Source organism: Henckelia pumila, chromosome 1 (assembly GCF_033568475.1).
Source record: "Henckelia pumila isolate YLH828 chromosome 1, ASM3356847v2, whole genome shotgun sequence".
Classification (NCBI taxonomy): Eukaryota; Viridiplantae; Streptophyta; class Magnoliopsida; order Lamiales; family Gesneriaceae; genus Henckelia; species Henckelia pumila.
Window position 1 is genome coordinate 167,926,754 of NC_133120.1, and position 11,812 is coordinate 167,938,565.

Here is an 11,812-nt window from a genome sequence, read left to right on the forward strand (position 1 = left end):
TAATGTTTTCTCTTTTAAAGTTAGAAAATCTTTTTTCTGCATGTTCTTGCTGAGTCTTTCGACTCACTATACTTGAATGGTGCAGGTAACGATGATGTGGATGCTTTTATTGATGATTATGTGGGCGGACATGAAGAAGAAGCAGGGGTCGATCCAACGGGCAATGTATGAGTGTGAATGCTTTAGAATGGATGATGTTTTAAACATTTTTATTTGATGAGAGGCAAACAAGTTTTAATTTTTAAGTTGATGGCCATGTTTAAAAAATATTTTGGATGCTATTCTATTTTTGTGGACTTATTGTACGCTCTTTTAATAAAGAAGATGATTCTTCCGCAAAGTTTTTATTTTTCCCAAAATTTTAAGTATGTATGTTTGAGTAACGTTTCGATTGAGAAATTGGGACGTTACAGCTTGGTATCAAAGAAGTTCGCTCTGGGATTGTTTGCACGCATGCATTCTCGCCACGACCCTATGCTTCATCTTCATGTCTGTAAGTTTTATGTTATGGATTGTTTAAGATGCATGATAGTAATTACGATTAATAAATTATGCATGTTGTTTATGATGTTATGTTTAAATAACGTAATTATGCATGTGGACTGTTTGGACATCAGGATCATGGCTAACTGTAGGAATCCGAACAATGAGGACAATCAGAATAACCAGTTTTTGACTGGGTTGGCGAGTCTGTTGCAAGAGCATAGTAGAGCCCAAGGGGAACAGATCCAACAGTTAATCCAAGCACAAGCGGGAGGACGGAACAACAATCAGCCGCTTTTGACCAATCCTATCTTTAAGCAGTTTAAGGATCTAGGGCCACAGGAGTTCAAAGGAGGGGCTGATCCTCTTGTAGCCAAGGAATGGGTGCAGTCAGTAAAGACCATTTTTGACGACATGCAGCTCACGGATGCAAACCGTGTGAGGTGTGCCATATTTATGTTTCATGATGATGCACGGGTTTGGTGGCAGGGAGCCCGTTCTACTGTGGATATGACTACGTTGACTTGGAATGGATTCAAAGATGTGTTATACGGGAAATATTTTACTATCAGCACCAGGACTAGACTTGCTAGAGAATTTCTGGAGCTCCGCCAAGGGAGCATGTCCATTGTCGAGTATGTGAAGAAGTTTGAGAGGGGGAGGTACTTTGTGCCCATGATTTCGGGTAATGCTGCAGAGGAGTTGAAGCATTTCACAGAGAGACTGAATGCCACTATTCGACGTGATGTCAGATTGAGTGGGGCACAAACGTACCGAGAAGCAGTCGATGAGGCTATGTTGTCAGAAAAAGATGGGAATGATATTATCAAGGAATCGCAAGCGAAAAGAGTCAGTTACCAGGGGAGAGAGAAGCAAGGGCCTAGTCAAAAGAGGTCGTACCAAGCTCCAGCTCAGAGGAGACCGCAGCAGCAGCAGCGCCAAAACCCCAATCAGGCGCGACCTCAGGGACAGAATCAACCGAACGCCAATGCTCCAAGGCCGGCGAATGCACCTATCTGTCAGAAGTGTGGGAAATCACACTACGGTCAATGTATGCTGGGGACCAATACTTGCTTTCTTTGCAAGAGACCAGGGCATTTTGCCAAAGACTGTCCGCAATCAAAGGAGCCTGTCAAGGGAAGAGTGTTTGCTATGACTCACGATCAGGTTGACCCAGATTTTGCAATTGTCAGAGGTATGATCTGTATTGCTGATTTACCTGCTTTTGTGTTGATAGATACAGGAGCTACGCACTCTTTTATGTCTGTTAGTTTTATGATGAAATTGAGGGTCTTACCGGATGAATCTACTTCGGAATTTTGTGTGTCGTTACCCTCGGGAGAAGAACTGAAAAGTAGTAGTGTGGTAAGAAATTGCAAGGTTCAGATGCAGAGTCTAGTGTTGTGTGCAGATTTTATTGTTTTGTAGATGGTGGATTTCGATGCGATTTTTGGGATGGACTGGTTGGCTCAGCATGAGGCTATTATTGACTGCAAACAGAGAACTGTCTCTTTGAAAGATAAGAACGGAAAACCATTTGTGTACCGCACTACATCTAAGAGGAGCTCACCAGGTATGATCTCTACAGGAACATCTTGGCAGTTATTGGGTAATGGGTGTACAGGATTTCTTGCAAGTCTAACTGGCGAGCTGGAAGTGCAGCGACCGAAACTTGTGGAAGTGGAGGTAGTGAAGGACTTTCCAGAAGTTTTTCCCGATGATGTTGCGGGATTGCCTCAAGTCAGGGAAGTCGAATTTGGGATAGAATTGATGTCTGGAACTAAGCCAGCTTCTAAGGCACCATACAGATTAGCACCGACTGAGATGAAAGAACTGAAAGATCAATTGCAAGAGTTACTGGATAAGGGGTTCATCAGACCGAGTGTATCGCCATGGGGTGCACCGGTGTTGTTTGTTAAGAAGAAATATGGGTCAATGAGGTTGTGCATTGACTATAGAGAGCTGAATCGAGTTACAGTGAAAACAGATATCCCTTGCCCAGAATAGACGACTTGTTCGACCAATTGCAAGGGGCAGAGGTGTTCTCAAAAATCGATCTACGATCAGGCTACCATCAGCTGAAGGTGAAGGATGTAGATGTGCAGAAGACAGCATTCAGGACTCGCTATGGCCATTACGAGTTCTTAGTAATGCCATTTGGATTGACCAATGCACCAGCTGTGTTCATGGATTTGATGAACAGAGTGTTTCAACCCTTCTTGGATCAGTTTGTCATAGTCTTCATAGATGACATATTGATCTACTCTCGCAGTCTAGAGGAGCATCGTCAGCACTTGACTACAGTGTTGCAGATTTTGAAAGAAAAGCAACTGTATGCTAAGTTCAGTAAGTCTAAATTTTGGCTGGAGCAGATTTCATTTTTGGGTCATATAGTTTCAGCTAAGGGAATTGAGATGGATCCGTCTAAGGTGGAAGCGGTCTGAAATTGGGTTGCTCCAAAGAATGCTACAGAAATACGGAGTTTCTTGGGTTTAGCAGGCTACTACAGGAGATTTATTCAAGAATTCTCAAGATAGCTCTACCACTGACTTCCTTAACTCGAAAAGGTGTGAAGTTTGTGTGGTCAGAACAATGTGAGAAGAGCTTTACAAAATTGAAGGAAAGATTGATGTCAGCGCCAGTGCTAGCAATTCCCGAAGGCACGGGTCGTTTTGTGGTTTATACCGATGCTTCAAAGAGTGGATTAGGAGCTGTTTTGATGCAGGATGATAAAGTAATAGCATATGCATCTCGATAGCTGAAGATCCATGAGAGGAACTACCCGACTCATGATCTTGAGTTGGCGGCATTTTTTTTTGCTTTGAAGCTATGGAGACACTACTTGTACGGTGAAAGGTGTCAGATTTTCACTGATCACAAAAGCCTAAAATATTTTTTCACTCAGAAGGATTTAAACATGAGGCAAAGAAGATGGCTGGAATTGGTGAAGGACTACGACTGTGACATTAGCTATCATTCTGGTAAGGCTAATGTTGTAGCAGATGCCTTGAGTTGCAATTCTGCGACATTGAACCAATTGACAGTCCAGCAGGAGTTGATTGCTGAATTTGAACGGATGAGTTTGGAGGTATTCGAACCAATGGAGGTATGCACTCTAGCAGCCTTAATAGTAGTACCTAGTTTTCTTGAGAGAATTCGAGCAGGCCAAGCTTCTGATGAACATTTGACGTTGTGGAGGAGCATAGATGAAGCCAAGGGTGGTACATTGTACACTGTCAAAGACGGAATTGTTCATCACCGAGGTAGAATGTGGGTGCCAGCAGTAGACTCATTGAGAGTTGAAGTGATGACTGAAGCCCATAATGTTCTGTATTCCATTCATTCAGGAAGTACGAAAATGTATAAGGATCTGCAATCCTTATATTAATGAACATGTATGAAGAGGGATGTTGTAAAATTTGTGAATGAATGTTTGACTTGTCAACAAGTGAAGATCGAGCATCAAAGACCGGCAGGACTCCTGAAACCATTGCCAATACCCACATGGAAGTGGGAAGATGACACTATGGATTTCGTGGTAGGATTTCCAGTTTCACCACGAAGGATGAACTCGATCTGGGTGGTAGTTGACAAGTTAACTAAGTCAGCTCATTTTATTCCAGTCAGGAATAACTTCTCCATGAATCAGTATACAGAGCTGTACATTCGAGAAATTGTCAGATTGCATGGAGTACCGGCGAGGATAGTATCTGACAGAGATCCTAAGTTCACTTCAAACTTTTGGGGAAGTTTACATAGAGGATTGGGAACGAAGCTAGCTTTCAGTACAACTTTTCACCCTCAGACATATGGTCAGTCAGAACGAGTGATCCAAATACTCGAAGACATGTTGAGAGCTTGTATGATCGACTTTGGAGGTAATTGGGAATCGAAATTGCCTTTAGTAGAGTTTACTTACAACAATAGTTATCAAGCAAGTATTGGCATGGCTCCTTATGAGGCGTTGTATGGGAGAAGGTGTAGAACTCCCCTACACTAGGATGAAGTTGGAGAGAGAGCTGTTTTGGGGCCGGAAATAGTGACCCAAACAGTAGATGTGATAGCCAAGATCAGAGACAGAATGTTGACAGCGCAAAGTCGACAGAAAAGTTACGCCGACCAGCGACGTAGAGATTTGGAGTTTGAAGTAGGTGACTATGTATTTTTAAAGTTTTTACCATGGAAAGGTGTTAAGATTTGGAAAAAAGGGTAAATTGAGTCCAAGATATATAGGACCTTTTGAGATCCTAGAAAAAGTTGGGGCTCGAGCTTACCGAGTGGCACTACCACCAAACTTGGAGTGTGTTCACAATGTCTTCCATATCTCCATGTTAAGAAAGTATGTGGCAAATTCTTCTCATGTTATTCGCCATGAGCCAGTGGAATGGACGCCAGACTTGTCCTACGAGGAGATGTCTGTTCAAATCTTGGACAGACAAGTTCGTAGGTTGAGAAACAGAGAGATTCCAATGGTGAAAGTCTTATGATGCAACCAGTTGGTTGAAGAGGCTACCTGGGAAACCGAGCAGGATATGCGAGCACGCTATCCTGAACTGTTTGGTAAGTCGAATTTCGAGGACAAAATTCTTTTAAGGAGTGTAGAGTTGTAAGGTCCGAAAAGTCCACTAGCTTAATCACGATTAATTGATTGAATTATATGAATTAATGCATGTTATTTAGATAAATTAATTGTTATGTTAATTATGTGATTTAATTAAATGCCTGAAATGTTATGTGATATGTATGATTTTAAAGTTTTCAGGTTGGTATTAATTTTGGGTCGTAGGGACGAGCCTAGCCTTGGCTTGAGTAAAGAAAATTTGTTTATTTTAAATTAAGTTTAAAGGGATGCAGTGTATTTTTTTTTATTAAATGGGAGGGTAAAATTTTAAAGGATTTTAAGTGTAACTAATGGGCCGTGTTGAAACCCATTAGTCACAAAAGAAATAAGCGTTCAGAATTTTATTCTGAACTCTCATTTTGAACGCTCTCTTTTTCTTTCAAATCTCTCTCACTCAAACGCTGCATCAAGGGTAGAGTTCTTCGACTTCTCAAGGCTAGATCGTTCCGCCATCCAGGTTAATCCCAATCAGACGATTCAGACAAGTTTTAAATGTTTTGAAACCCATTCAAGAGTATAAATATGTTTGATATGAACCCTAGGTTGATTTATGGTGTTGATTGATGCATGTTTTAGAAAGTTACACGAATATGTTGTAAAATCGCGAAGCGTGATGCATTCCTGATGTTTTCGGTATAAGTTTATTGAGATTCTAGGGCATTTATGTTGTAAAAATAAGAATTTTGGAAGAAGAGATTTTGAATGAGAAGTTTTGATTCAAAACTTTGAAAATTTGGATCGTGATGTGCGTATATTTTGAAGTTTTTCATGTGCTTGATTATAAGTTTTGATGGGTGAGTGAATAGATTTGATTTGGAATCGAAAAGAACCGAAAAAGAGCAAAAAAAAAATATGAAGTTCGCACCCTGCACGCCTGCTGCCTGCGTGCGCAGGTAGCATCACCGGTGCAGGGGCGCAGTTTTTGAGCGCCCCTGCACTAGGGGGCAGCGTTGGTGGCGCAGGGGCGCAAGTTTTCTGCGCCCTTGCACCATAGGTGCTGTCCAAATTTTTTTTAAGGTTGTGTTTTGAAATCCTAATTTCATATTTGTGGTCTTTAAAGCTATTTTAAGTATTTTTAAGAATGTTTATGCAAAAGTTTCAAGTTTTCAATGTCCGGGACGGATGGAACGACTCACGTGGATCGAATATACTATGTAATGCATGTTTATGTTTTCAACCTTCATGAAAAATATTTTTCCATGAAAATCATGAAATGTAGGAAGTACTTAATGCATGAATAGTTCTCGCATTGGTTTATGCATGCACGACATTGTTTATGAAAGTTCATGATGATGGAAGAATAATGATGACGTGCATGAAGAATGATATGATACGAAGAATGTTATTATGTATGAAAACTATTTATGATTTATGTGTCTTGTGGTGATTATACAAGGTATGCACTTCGGGATGAGCTCCGGAGCGGCTATCCAAACATGGCTCACGGGATGGTTATACGGGGTATGCACTTCGGGATGAGCTCCGAAGCGGCTATCCAAAGAATGAAAGTTTACGGGCATAATGTCATATGCTTGTTGATCAACAGAAATCTATGAATGGCTCACTATGCGGTTGCCACACTACTCATACTTCATCACCCCAAATATTTTTATGATATGGCTTTATCAAAGTTATGTTTATTGCATGAAAGTTTAAGTTAATGTTTTCTCTTTTAAAGTTAGAAAATCCTTTTTCTGCATGTTCTTGCTGAGTCTTTCGACTCACTATACTTGAATGGTGTAGTTAACGATGATGTGGATGCTTTTATTGATGATTATGTGGGCAGACATGAAGAAGAAGCAGGGGTCGGTCCAACGGGCAATGCATGAGTGTGAATGCTTTAGAATGGAAGATGTTTTAAACATTTTTATTTGATGAGAGACAAACAAGTTTTAATTTTTAAGTTGATGGCCATGTTTGGCAAATATTTTTGGATGCTATTCTATTTTTGTGCACTTATTATATGCTCTTTTAATAAAAAAGATGATGATTCAGCAAAGTTTTTATTTTTTCCAAAATTTTAAGTATGTATGTTTGAGTAACGTTTCGATTGAGAAATTGGGACGTTACAGTTATACTTTTAAAAAGAAATACAAATTATTAAGAATGTGTATGAGAGACATTTTTATTGAAATTAATGGTTTCAAGAGAATCAGGGATGTACATTATATCTGTTAAACTGAATTAATCGATCGAACCGAATGAATTCGAAATTTTGGTTTTAAGTTTAGCAAATTTTGGTTAATTCGGTTCAATTTTTGGTTTTTGTTAAAAAAAATTCACTTACCGAATTAACAAAATTATAATAATCATATTTTGATTTTTTTATTAAACTTTACATATAATTTATGGTATTTGTCAAATGTTTATATATTTAATATTGTACTTACTTTTTCTTAATTTTAATTTTTCAAGCATTATATGTTTTATTATGATAAAAATCTCATATTAAATTATTAATTAATTTTTAGTTTTAAAATAGTAAAAAAAATAAATTGATTAATTTGGTTATGGACCGAATTAACCTATTTTAATTCGGTTCTATTACGACGATTTTATCATAAATTCGGTTCGACTTGATTAGCTTCAAAAAAATTCAGTTTTTTTAAAAAAAACTTCAGTGCTGCTATTCAATTTCAGTACATGGAGAATGGTCGTTTGGTGTTGTCTGATTGTCATGGCACAACCACTGCCCAAAACAACTTCAGTGCTGTAATTTTTTTATAATTATAATCATCTCATGCATGTAATTATCATTATTAGAATCAAGAAAGAAATCGTTTCATGGTTTTTTTTTTTTTTGTGACAGGTGAAACTCAATTACCCTTCAGAACGTTTAACTTCGATCACCGGCCGTGCGACCTTGAACTACGAGGGTGTGGTTTCTCTCAAGATTGGTACAAACTGTGGAGAATACGGGCCTTTCGGCAAAGAAAATGGTAGCTACAGGGAACTGTGTTGCCACGAGGTAATCGATCAGTTCGGAGGATTCTATGGCTCCGCAACATCAGACAATCTGGCCTCCATTGGAGTTTATATCAAGCCTATCACGAGCTTAGGACCTGGCAACAATTCCTCTAACGAGCCGCTTAAACAGGAACTCTAAGCGAATTTGTTTCGGGTGAATATGATGAATGTTCCTGCAGTTTTCCGCATTGTAAATAATAAGCAATATCTTGTTTAGTGTGGCATACAAAATTCTGATAGTTTGGATTATTTTTACTACAAAAAATCTATGACGAATTTGTGTCCTTTCTCTCCGATCCCCGGATATTTGTCCAAGATTTACTCGCTTTTGCCGGAGCTATTCGAGGTGGCTCCAAATCGACCTCGAGTTTTGAAGGTTCCAACAATAGTTTATCTCTAATAAACCTATCCAAATTAAAACCACTTTCACTCTCCACATCAGCTGAAAAGTCTCTGATATATTTGTCATCTTTATTGGTTCCTGAATATTCATCACCTTTCTTTAAATTCAACAGTCTCTTTATGCTATCGATAGCTGGATCGATGATGTCCAAGAATCCCATGATCCATGATGCATCATCAACAACTTCCGTGCGCTGTATAAATTAAACCAACAAAATCCGGTTTAAGCACGAAATCATCACAAAGTCGAAACTCCCAATCAGCACGCACACGCAAGCTTAATACCTGTTGGAAGTAAAGGTCGCGAATTTCTTCAGCTCGTACAGAATTTCCTTGATCTTCTTCCAAAGAAGCCCAAGTCATCCATGTTACATAGCTTTGAGAATTTATGTTCAGCGAAGATCTAAATAGTCTTCGAGCTGCCGATAGATTGCCAACCCTTTGCTCCAAAACACCCCAAGCCTACAAATTTACTGAACATGAGAGTTGATAAAGAAAACAAGCTACAATAACAGCCAGGAAACTTTAATCTGTTCATTCACCTGCAGGCAACGAGCAGCACTTTCACTGTTACAATCAATCGACAGAGCCTTTTGGTATAACTCCCGAGCCGAGCTTAAATTTCCTTCTTTCCATTCCATCCAACCCCAAGCCTAAAAATCAGTGGGAATATTATCAATTGTCAGTAGCTTCGGGGCATAAATGTAGGCCAAGATTTGGTGAGTATACTAGAAACTAGAGTTTGGGACATTTCATAAGCACTCACAATCCACACAGGTTGATGCCTTGGATCCAACTCGGACGCCCTTTTAAAGAGCACTCGTGCTAAATTCGCCGTCGAGTATCTGTATTCCAACAATGCAAGTGATTGCAAGAGAACTGGATCTCTAGGATTCACCGCATGCCCGACTTTCAGAAGTTTCCTCGCCAGATCAACATTGCCTAGATTAGCTTCGAAGACTCCCCACACATGCCACGCAAACCTATTCTTCGGACTAGCCTGCACAGCTTTCTGCACCCAAAAACCCAAGGGAAGTTCATACACACAAAGAAACAACACCTCAAAGCAATCCGGAATCGAGAGCTCGAAGAAACAGACCTCAAAAAGTCTTCTAGCAGCAGGGTTGTTCTCCTGTTGTGCCTCAAGCTGCGCCCAAGCCTTCAAAATAAGCAAAACTCAAACATCAGTTCCATTTCCATCACCAGAATTTTGTAATGTCAGTAATTTCTTTCCCAAAACTTACTAGCCAACTAGCACAGCTTTTCGAATTGCACTTGGTTGCTTGCCTGAACAAATACTGAGCCTGTTCATATCGCTTTGCTCTAACTTCAAGCAGTGCAAGTGTCTGGTATATATACTCATTCCCACCACAATACTTGAGACCCTTTCCCAAAAGATTTCTTGCTTTCTTAATATTTCCTTGTTGCATCTCCAACACAGCCCATCCATGCCAGGCTGCAATGTGCCTCTTATCAGCAACTGTGGCAGCATCAAACAACTCTCTAGCTCTCCTTGTATTACCCATCTTGTTTTCCAGAACAGCCCAACACTGGTAAAAACAGAAACATTGGAATATGTTCTTCAACTAATTTTCTCCAAGATATATAAAACTCAAAAACCAACCTGCCAAATGTAAGAATTTTCCCCTTGTGTAGCTTGACATCCCTTCTCATACACAGCTCTTGCTTCATTCATTCTTGATTGTTTGCTGAAAGCCTTCCCCAAGGCAACGTAAGGCCTCCCATCTTCCGGCCAGTAACTTATACACTTGAAAACATTGAATGATTACAAAAGATTAAACAAATGAAAAAGACCCCAAAATTTCTGTAAATAACATAAATGATTACCTTCTTGAGAATCTCCTCTGCTTCTTCATACTGATAATTCCGCACCAAAATCTTCGCTCTGTACAAAGCCAAATCCAAATTCACCGAAAGGGGTCTCTCAGAACTCGACACAACCCTCTCAGGCTCAAAGATGGGCATCTTCTTGGCAAATCTCGAGAGCCCCGCATCAATAGCCGAAGGCGTTTTAAGTTTCTTCAGCATAACAGAACTTTCTCCACCTCCAGAAAACTTCCCTTCTTCTTCATCTTCATCTGAAAACTCCATAACCGGCCTACGAACAACAAGCAACTCCTCCAGAGACTTCTTGGCATTCACGATCTCTGCATCTAAGTCATCTCTATCTTCCATTTCACCGTCCACCTGTGACACAGATTTCTGCGGCTTTTCTTGAAGAATCGGCGATGATGATGATGATGATTCATGCGCGTGTACATGATTCGAAACGGGGTGTGAAGAGGAAGATTGAAGGGTTCTTAAGGGCACTGGGAAGCTGAATTTGGAGGAATTCGGAATCTTAGAAGGTGAAAGGAGAGCGAATTTAGAGGGAGATGAAAACAGTGTCATCTTCTCAACGGCTCAACTGAAGAACACACAACGGTGATAATCTGGCTTTAGACGAAGTTCTGCGCTGAATGACGGATATATCCTCCGGTATTTTTGGCGGTAACACGTAACGAAAAGTGGGATGGTGAAGTTATAACACGTGGGCATAAAAGTAACTTCGTGTGCTTAAGCAATTGGACAATAATTGGCCACGTTGCACAAAGTTTGGGAGTCTCGAATTCTATCCAAAAAGTAGATTTTTTGGCCAAGTGGAGAAATATTATTGGTTGGGAATGTATTTAAAGAAAATTATATGCCGATTTGGCAAAAGCGGCCAATTGCAAGACCATTTAACTCCCTATTTATATATATGAGAAAAATGTGATCAAAATTTTGAAAAAAAACCTAGGCTACTCTACATGTTTAGTGCATTCACAAAGAATACTAGGAAGGGCTAGCTCCAAAATCTTCATTCCATCCACTTCTCTCTAATGTGTGTCTTCAAGGTGCCTTTGATCATAGAATAGATACTATTTATTTGAAGAGAAAGTTAATATAAAGATGATTTTATTTATTGATTTCACATAAATTTTTGTTGGAAATATATTTAAATAAAATTTTTGAATAAAAATAATGGATCATGAATGTGAGAGTGTCTTTTGGTTATCCACATTCTTGAATTAATTTGAGGCTTTTGGCTCTCCACATTCTTGAGTTAAATGAAAGATTAATTGAGTTAATTAATCTTATGACTCTTGGTGTGCTTTTTAAAGCCTATAAATAGTGTGCTCATTTCCTCAATCCAAACACACACATTATTCAAGATCTCACTCAAGAATTCTCTTGCATTTCATATTGTTAGCTCTTCTTTTGGCATCCGTTAAATTTTGGTGATAAAGTGAAGATACGATTCAAGTTCGCCGGAGTAGTGAATTTATGCTTAGTTTG

General features: G+C 39.4%; 2 protein-coding genes across 2 annotated transcripts; one reads left to right on the forward strand and one right to left on the reverse strand.

Annotated features, from left to right (window-relative positions):
• The first annotated feature begins 591 nt into the window (after positions 1-591).
• LOC140874423 (uncharacterized) lies at positions 592-8,210 on the forward strand. Its single transcript, XM_073277709.1, has 9 exons — positions 592-1,678; positions 1,721-1,848; positions 1,912-2,423; positions 2,756-2,829; positions 3,483-3,833; positions 3,933-4,309; positions 4,671-4,955; positions 7,745-7,816; positions 7,914-8,210. Exons 1-9 carry the CDS (start codon positions 592-594, stop codon positions 8,208-8,210), a joined length of 3,183 nt encoding a protein of 1,060 aa, XP_073133810.1.
• A 20-nt stretch (positions 8,211-8,230) lies between these two features.
• Positions 8,231-10,958, reverse strand: LOC140892693 (protein high chlorophyll fluorescent 107). The gene is made up of 8 exons (XM_073301658.1): positions 10,322-10,958; positions 10,098-10,241; positions 9,718-10,023; positions 9,573-9,632; positions 9,240-9,485; positions 9,016-9,126; positions 8,759-8,935; positions 8,231-8,667 (listed from the first exon to the last, which is right to left on the reverse strand). The coding sequence occupies exons 1-8, from the start codon at positions 10,883-10,885 to the stop codon at positions 8,338-8,340; spliced, it is 1,938 nt and encodes a 645-aa protein (XP_073157759.1). The 5' UTR covers positions 10,886-10,958; the 3' UTR covers positions 8,231-8,337.
• Positions 10,959-11,812: the final 854 nt, after the last annotated feature.

Bases quoted from the DNA above. Each gene is read 5' to 3' on its own strand.
- LOC140874423 (XM_073277709.1), top strand. From the start codon at position 592: ATGCATGTGGACTGTTTGGACATCAGGATCATGGCTAACTGTAGGAAT. The intron at 2,424-2,755 runs GTTGTGCATTGA...CTACTCTCGCAG, and splicing joins AAGAAATATGGGTCAATGAG to TCTAGAGGAGCATCGTCAGC. The intron at 4,956-7,744 runs GTGAAAGTCTTA...ATTCAATTTCAG, and splicing joins GAAACAGAGAGATTCCAATG to TACATGGAGAATGGTCGTTT.
- LOC140892693 (XM_073301658.1), bottom strand. From the start codon at position 10,885: ATGACACTGTTTTCATCTCCCTCTAAATTCGCTCTCCTTTCACCTTCT. The intron at 10,024-10,097 runs GTTGGTTTTTGA...TGTTTTTACCAG, and splicing joins AAAATTCTTACATTTGGCAG to TGTTGGGCTGTTCTGGAAAA. The intron at 9,486-9,572 runs GTCTGTTTCTTC...TTTTGGGTGCAG, and splicing joins CTGCTAGAAGACTTTTTGAG to AAAGCTGTGCAGGCTAGTCC.